Genomic DNA, 8,142 nt, shown 5'->3' on the forward strand with positions numbered 1-8,142 from the left:
ATGAAAACGGTGAGAAATCCAAACATTTAACATGTTCTCATATACTTCCATCTTGTATCTTCAAGATAACCAACTGGTGCACAATTGTGTGTGTTTATATATTTTTTAAAATGGTTTAAATCTTTCTCTAAGTAATTTTTTTAAATAAAAAATGTTGATCGCCAGTAGCTATCCGGTTAACCATTTTGTTTTAAATTTATTTGGAAGAGGGTGCTGACAAAAGGCAGTTAGTGTCAGAAGCAGAAATTGAAAGTGACCACTCTTTGAATGCACAGCCGTCTGTCTACTTCCAGGTGGAGGATGATCCACCAAGCAACCCTGAGGAATCAATCACCCTTTTCCTAGAAGAATCTAGTCATGAAAATGCTAGTAATGTAAATGCTTCTGAAGTAATGCCAAACCCAACTGTGTCCAACCATATAACTTTAGATACACCCATCCTGGGTACTCCTGATGTGGTTGCTACTGAACCCCCAGAGTTAAGCAGACCTAGAGACAGGAGAACAATTTGTAGGACACGAAACATGGATAGGGAACAGTACCATTTTGATAGAGAACAGAGTGATAGATTTCATAGTGAACAACAAAATTTTAGAGAACAGCTCATGCAGAGATTGGATAACCTAAATAGTAACATATGCAAATCTAATATTCTCCTAGAGCAACATAATGCAGCTCAACACACCTATCGCCAGCAGAAGCTCTCCTTTATGGCCAAACTAACTGAACTCTTAGAAGCACATCTGCCATCTCCTGGTGAGCAATCTCATAATGCTCGGAATCTAACCAGCAGCAACCACAGCAGTTTTGTTTGTGAAAGTATTATCGAAAATGATGCTATTGATAATTTTACTATTCAGGATATTTAAATGTTATAAGAAGTACAATTTTTTTTTTTTAATACATTTCACATAATTCACAACTGAGTTTGAATTTAAAGAGCTTGCAAACATTTGTTCTTTAAATTTTTACTCAGCACGCAACATTGTTAAGTCATATATTGCCCAAAGTTGACTGCTATATAGATGCTTTTTCCAGTTAAATATGTCATTTGACCATGTCGTTGCAGATCTGTACCAAATATGTGTAATCAACATGACGTTTGTATTTGAGTTTTAGATGTTTCAATGGCCATCATTGATCAAGCTGGTTGGATGACCAATGAAACGTCTTTAGACAGTTATGTAGCTTTGATTTTATTTTCAATAGATATACAATTAATGTTATATGGGATTTTTGCTATGACATTACAGCCTCTGAAAACATTTCAAAAAAGGTTGAGAATTATGTGAAATCTATTTTTATCTATCAAGCATGTTCTAGTATTCATTACTGTTATCATTACGGTTTTCATAATTGTTTGTATATACACGTTGAAATGCAAGTGCAACAATATTGTCAAATATTTGTTTTAACATGTATATTTTTTTTTCAAAAACAGAACCATTTTTTTGTTGTAAGGCAAAAAAAGTGGTAGGATTGTTGAAAAGTAGAAGTGAACTATCAATAGTAATAGAGTTGAAGTTACAGAGTAGAGATATAATTCATCAGCACTACATAAAATCATCAATCATATTCGTTTAATAGGAGAATACATCACATAACATCACGTCTACGCATTTGAAACAGACACCCTTTGTCACAGCAGAAAATGTGACAGGTTTGTCATGCTTTTCTTCCGTCAGGAAGGCACACTATTGGATCTAAATTTTTTTTTTTATATTTTATCCACGTGGATGTAAATTATTGATATTTTCACTCAAGTGCTTGGTTTTTTATCTGTACTCTGTGACTAAAATGCGCCATCCATTGTTGTTGTCACAGCAAGGACCATGTTTCTCTGTGTGGTTTTCGCCGGTAGTTTGATTCATACTAAAAAAACAAACATCCAAATGGTTGCATACTCCATCTTGCCCAACCATATATTTTTGATGTTGTGTTGGCTGTAATTTGACTTCTGTAACTTTTGAAACCACATGTTATTGGTATGGAATGTAAGTATCATTTCCTGACTAATGAGGTTAAAAATGTTTCTGCAATTTGTAGACAACCGCTATTCCATCTTTCAAATGCCCTGCGTGGAATAGTTAACATTTGAACTAACGTGCATTGTTTCTCAGTAATGAAATGAGTAATGGTAACTGCGGTGTGGGGTGGAGAGGAGAAATTAAAATATATGTAACATTTGGGGTAATGGTAGATGACTATAGGCAACCAAAGGTAGAGTTAAGTGACCAGTGATGAAGGTGATGATATACAAAACAATAAATAACACCAAAAATATAATATTATGATTCAATTATTGTGTTATTTAATGGTTTGCATATCAACGGCTTCTTTACAGGTCACTTACTCTCTTTACCTTAGGTTGGCTATAGCCATCTGCCATTACGTCAATTGGTGGTATTTATTTTAGTTTTATTTCATTTCTCCCCTCTCCCACACAACGCAGTTAACAGCACTCATTTCATTCACCATCTTTCTGGCAAGGACATGGTTTCAGGCAACTGCAGCATTTCAACTGTCTTTGGCACACAGTTCTGTCTTCTATTTTATTGCTTCTCACTAATGTCAAAAAAATGTTGGTACTTATTAGCAGATAAACAGAATTTTTGCGTGTATAACCCACACTTACATTTGTTGCAATAAAGAATTCAAACACAATTTAGATTTTGTAAAAGACTTTTAAGTGAAACTTTTATTTTACATGTTTGAAACTGTTATTGTTCAATGTTGTAAAAAATAAATGCAAAAGAAGTACAACAAAGTGAAAATACAAAAACAAAATAAAGACTCATTTTTTTTGCAATTTTTGTACTCTTGTCTTAATTTTATTATAGTTCTCCAAAGTTTTTAGAGTTGAGTTAACCTGAAATAATAAAAAAAACATCATTGGTTAAGATTTTACATTGATAAACAAGATCAGCCCAAATAATTCATTTTACAGCATGTCTGTCTCTTCAACTTAATAATGCAAGTTTGTGATCATTTCTGATGGTGTTTGGAAAATTAAAACCATGTTACGGTGGTTTATTACCTGAAAAATAGTTTGCAATCAGTTTACTTCTTGCTGTGTTTCCCCTTTGATCATTTTCCACTGGAATTGTGGGCATGTCATCCTCCACTGTGGTGTCTAGTTCCTCTTGTAGTCCACCATGCCTTGCAATGTTATGGAGAATGCTGCATGCTAGGAACATATCAGCTACCTTACTGGGGGAATACTGTAGGAATCCACCAGACAAGGACATGCATCGGAAACGGCTCTTTAGGACACCAAAGCATCTTTCGATCACCACTCTTGTTTTTGTATGAGCAACATTGTAAGCTGCTTCTGCAGGAGAGGATGGCCTGTTGATTGGTGTTAAGAGCCATGGTAGACAGGGGTAACCAGCATCTCCTATAAATTTTAAAACAATATAAATTTATTTGTAAGTATAGAAGAAATCATGCTAAATCACATGATGTAGTGGCCAATTGTGTGGTCATTTTAGAAAATTTTCCATTGTTAGTCACATATGGATAACATACGTCTAATAAAGCACATTTTAAAATTATTTGTGGGGGCAAGGTTCTGGATTTGTACTTTTGATTGAGCATTAATGGTACTTAACTCACAACACAACAGCATACCACAGTTGTGGGCCATTATTAGTGTAGTGTAGTGTAGTGCATGTGAATGTTATGCGAAAATAAAAATGCTGGAGGAAAAGTCTGCCTGTCATAAATATTTCAATACTATAGTGCAGACCTCGTATGGGACTATAACGGAGAACCAGAGGGACATGTCTGTTTCATGTACAATACATATGCACAATGGGGGGGGGGGTGATTGTTGTGCTTGGTAGTGCTGCTTGATGTTATGCATATTGGGGGGTTAACCGAAGGGATAGTGTTGAACTCCCAGATTTAAATATTAACTATACATTCAAGTAAATCAACTACTGACACAATTGTTGCATCTTATGCTGCAATCATTTACATATAGGTACTGTACTTAATTCTGGTGGGTGGCTTCTTTGGCACACCTTGGTCATGTGTGTTTTGATAAGTAGTTCCTAGCTCTGTCATGTGATGTCTTAATATGATAGTGTAATACATTACTTAAGCAAGCTTGAAGTAGTGACTACTTTTCAGTGCACACGGAACATGTGGAACAACAATACACCTCACATGAGAAAGGAAAGATTTGTGGACCTTGAACCAGGTGATAGCTAACTAAAAAGTACTTGAAAGTATTTTGGACATTTAAATTCTGAGTTTATTATTACATGTTTTTGAAATACTGATTAATGTAAAGCTGTTGAGCTGTCATGTTACTGATATAGCACTAATGTCAGTCTAGTATGGAATAAAAAAATAAATACGCATTTATAACTGGAAAACACACCATAAAATAAACAGTGGAGCACACTTACCCAGCAGCCATCCATTATTTTCTAAGTCCTTGTCCAGAGTATCATATATTCCCGATTGGCGCAATATATGGGCATCATGACAGGATCCTGGAAAGCCGGTGACAACATCACGGATTATGAGGTTCGAATCACAGATCACCTGGATGTTGAGGGAATGGTAAGCCTTACGGTTTCTGTAGATGTGCTCCTGTTCTGATGGGGGACATAATGGCACATGGGTGCAGTCTATTGCCCCAATGACATTGGGCATTCCTGCTAGGTCAAAAAAACCACGTTTTATTTGATCCCGCTCTTCACGTGACTTGCCCATATGAATGTATTTTGGAGCAAGTTGTCGCAGTGCTTGCAGGACGTCGACCAAGCAGCGGGAAAAACTGGGTTGTGAGATGCCAACAATCTCACCACTGACATGTTGGTATGAGGCCTTTCCTAGAAAATGAAGTACTGCCAAAAAACGCACAAGACCTGGTACTGCATTACTTCTCCGCGTGCGTGTTTCTAGGGCCAAGTGTATTTCATCATACAGGGAATATATCATGGGAGAGGATAATCTGAATTTGGCTATCACCTGGGTTTCAGAAAATTGATCCAAAAAGGTACGTGAACGAAATACACGTTTCTCTATCTGAACGACATTCTGACGTGTCCTTCTTCGCCTCTGGATCAGTTTCAGTTCAAATAGAGCACATCCAAATGGTTCCATCTTGCACAAAACTCGTAACAAAATTTACCACAAGCCTAAACCGCCAAAAAATTCCTCTCAACAAATGATATACCGCCTGGGAAATGTCATAACGCCACCCTCAGGGAGGTGCTTATTTAACGATTGCTTAGCGATCGTTAATTGTCTAAAAAACCTTTGTGAATTGCACTTCTGTACATATTTAACGATTTGAGTCGTTAAAACAACGATCAATACGTTCAATAACGACTCAAAACTAAAAATATCGGTTCTGTGTAGTGAAACGTTATTTGATGATTTTTACAAGCGTTAAATCGTTTAGTGAATTGGACTTGATTCAATAACGTGTGAAATCGTTTACATAACGACCGGTATCGGCAAAAAAAGCTTTGTGAATTGACCCCAAAGTGTCCAAGTGCAAAAATTAAAGTGTCCTTTGAATAAATAAATAAATCCGGCAGGGGTGAGAGTGAAGAGGAGACACCAGAGGTAAATCCACCACCAAGGTAAGGATGGACTCTCACCTCATTGCTTCGACCCACGACCCATAAAGAGTCACAAAGCATATCAGCATATCAGCTTCCAAAACTCAGTCAAAGACCAGCTTCCAGTCTCCAGCATGACACCATATCAGATAGATATCCACAGGTCACCATAAAAGAAAAACACACAAGAATCTAAGTGCTCTCTGTATGTACCGGGGATATTTAATGAGGAAAAAGTGGTACACTTACATTTAAAATCACTCTGAGCCGAGTGCGAGCAAAGCAGCATGTACAGCGAACAATCCAAACACAGCGGCGATGATCGAGGGTGACGTCCGTGCGTAACTCCTCCCCCTTCGTACGCGTTACGTCCCGTGGGCGGGACTTCCTCAGCGTCGGGTGAGAGAGAACCCACGGGACGTAACGCGTACGAAGGGGGAGGAGTTACGCACGGACGTCACCCTCGATCATCGCCGCTGTGTTTGGGTTGTTCGCTGTACATGCTGCTTTGCTCGCACTCGGCTCAGAGTGATTTTAAATGTAAGTGTACCACTTTTTCCTCATTAAATATCCCCGGTACATACAGAGAGCACTTAGATTCTTGTGTGTTTTTCTTTTATGGTGACCTGTGGATATCTATCTGATATGGTGTCATGCTGGAGACTGGAAGCTGGTCTTTGACTGAGTTTTGGAAGCTGATATGCTGATATGCTTTGTGACTCTTTATGGGTCGAAGCAATGAGGTGAGAGTCCATCCTTACCTTGGTGGTGGATTTACCTCTGGTGTCTCCTCTTCACTCTCACCCCTGCCGGATTTATTTATTTATTCAAAGGACACTTTAATTTTTGCACTTGGACACTTTATATTTATATTTATTTTTATATGTTTATTAGATTGTATTTTTGCGCTGCACTTTTTTCTTTATTTAAAACAACACCAACATAAAGAGGAAAGGGTAAGATCTTGACAATGCAAAACTGCAGGTGTTCTGTACCAGAACATAAGGATTTTGTAAGCCATCTCTCTGTGCGCCACACATCGAGATATTTTGGAAGTAGATGACCATATTTTGTTCCAACAGGGGAGAGTGATGAGACATCGTAGAATAGAAGACCATTTACGCATATAGGTATGAAGGTCTGCAGAGATTGGGGTGACATCGTGAAGTCATTTAAACGTTTATTATTATAAAGTTTATAAATGTATAAGCAATTTATAAGTTATCATTTATAAGTTCAAAGTTCCAAATAATTTATAAGTTCAAAGGCAGTGGGTTTAGATAATATACGCGAAGGTGAGAGTGTGGAGAGATATAGCTAGATTCAGGTAGCTTTACGCCGGCGTATCAGTAGATTCCCCTGACGTAACTCTGAATCTACGCCGTCCTAAATTTAAAGGGGAGTTCCACCCACAATTTCACTTTTTAAATATAAATACCCCTGTAATACACAAGCTTAATGTAGTCTAGTAAAGTTAGTCTGTAAACTAAGGTCCATTTTGTTAGGTTGTTACAGCATTTAGTTTGTTTATAATCTAGAATTAGACAGTGGCCATCTTAAGTGTGGGCATCATGAAGCCAGACTGTATGACTTGCTGGATTTCAGCCTTGCAGATCTCGCACTTGCTCAGTGCTGCACAAGCGATGTAATAGGTTTCAGTCAGGTTTCCATAGCAACGGGAGTGTCAGAGGAAGTTGCCGCCTTAGGCTATTTGCAAGGACTACTGGGATATAGGATGCCTATCCCAGAAACCCTTGCGAATAGCCTTGTGACTTAATAGCCTAGGCTAATAAGGAGGAGGAAGTAATGAAGGACTACAAAATAAAGGTATTTACAAGCAATAAAATAAATAAAAATTGTCCATTCTGAACACTATGAGATTAGGGCATGCAGCACAGACAAACATAAAAAAATGGGTGGAACTCCACTTTAAGCGTATTCTGGAAACCAGATACGCTTAAATTAGGCTAAGATACGAGCGGCGTAAGTCTCCTACGCCGTCGTATCTTAGGGTGCAATATTTAGGCTGGCCGCTAGGTGGCACTTCCGTTGAGTTCGGCGTAGAATATGCAAATGACTAGATACGCTCATTCAGAAACATACGTGCGCCCAGCGCATTTTTTTTACGTCGTTTACCGTCCTTCAGGCGCATGCTCAGAAGCATTGAACTTCATTTTGTCGGCTCGTCGTAGTGGTGTACATCACCACCATCTTGATGGACGAAAGTTCAGAGAACTTTTGTGTGAGCATGTGTATGCAAGCCAAGCTTGAGCGGAATTCCATTTGAAAAACCTCAAAGGTTTTTCCGACGGAAAATCCGATCGTGTGTACGGGGCATTATTGTTTTCAGATGTCTACACAAGGGAGGTTTTTACAGGTAAATAACAAGCATAAAATATGTTCAATGTTTTTTTTTTACTGAAATTAATAATCTGGGTATAGGGTCCCTTTAAGCTTGGGAGCTTTTCTATTTGTTTTATCCCACCTCACTATATCTGCCTGGTTGTACCAAGACAGGCAAGGGTAAGGCAATCATGCAAATAAAGAATGCACAGCAAAT

At 38.0% G+C, this 8,142-nt stretch overlaps 2 protein-coding genes across 3 annotated transcripts in view; one reads left to right on the plus strand and one right to left on the minus strand.

Moving 5' to 3' along the window:
- Positions 1-2,804, plus strand: part of LOC120939941 — a 6,197-nt gene extending 3,393 nt beyond the window's left edge. The window contains exons 7-8 of the mRNA XM_040352405.1: positions 1-9; positions 661-2,804. The exon at positions 1-9 is cut by the window's left edge and continues 125 nt beyond it. Of these exons, the coding sequence (XP_040208339.1) occupies positions 1-9; positions 661-869 (218 nt within the window). The 3' untranslated portion in view covers positions 870-2,804. The remainder of the gene's footprint in view (positions 10-660) is intronic.
- LOC120939942 (putative nuclease HARBI1) lies at positions 2,794-5,498 on the minus strand. Of its 2 annotated transcripts, XM_040352407.1 has the most exons (3): positions 4,416-5,498; positions 3,038-3,397; positions 2,794-2,869 (listed from the first exon to the last, which is right to left on the minus strand). In XM_040352407.1, the coding sequence occupies exons 1-3, from the start codon at positions 5,116-5,118 to the stop codon at positions 2,865-2,867; spliced, it is 1,068 nt and encodes a 355-aa protein (XP_040208341.1). In that variant the 5' UTR covers positions 5,119-5,498; the 3' UTR covers positions 2,794-2,864. The 2 variants fall into 2 exon arrangements, with proteins under 2 accessions (XP_040208341.1, XP_040208340.1); XM_040352406.1 differs by having other exon boundaries at positions 2,804-3,397.
- Positions 5,499-8,142: the final 2,644 nt, after the last annotated feature.

This window comes from Rana temporaria, chromosome 5 (assembly GCF_905171775.1).
Source record: "Rana temporaria chromosome 5, aRanTem1.1, whole genome shotgun sequence".
Lineage (NCBI taxonomy): Eukaryota > Metazoa > Chordata > Amphibia > Anura > Ranidae > Rana > Rana temporaria.

What these genes read in the sequence shown, in the direction of transcription:
- LOC120939942 (XM_040352406.1), bottom strand. Translation starts at nt 5,118, where the DNA reads ATGGAACCATTTGGATGTGCTCTATTTGAACTGAAACTGATCCAGAGG. An exon ending in AAATAATGGATGGCTGCTGG is followed by an intron (nt 3,398 to 4,415) that starts GTAAGTGTGCTC and finishes TAAAATTTATAG; the next exon opens with GAGATGCTGGTTACCCCTGT.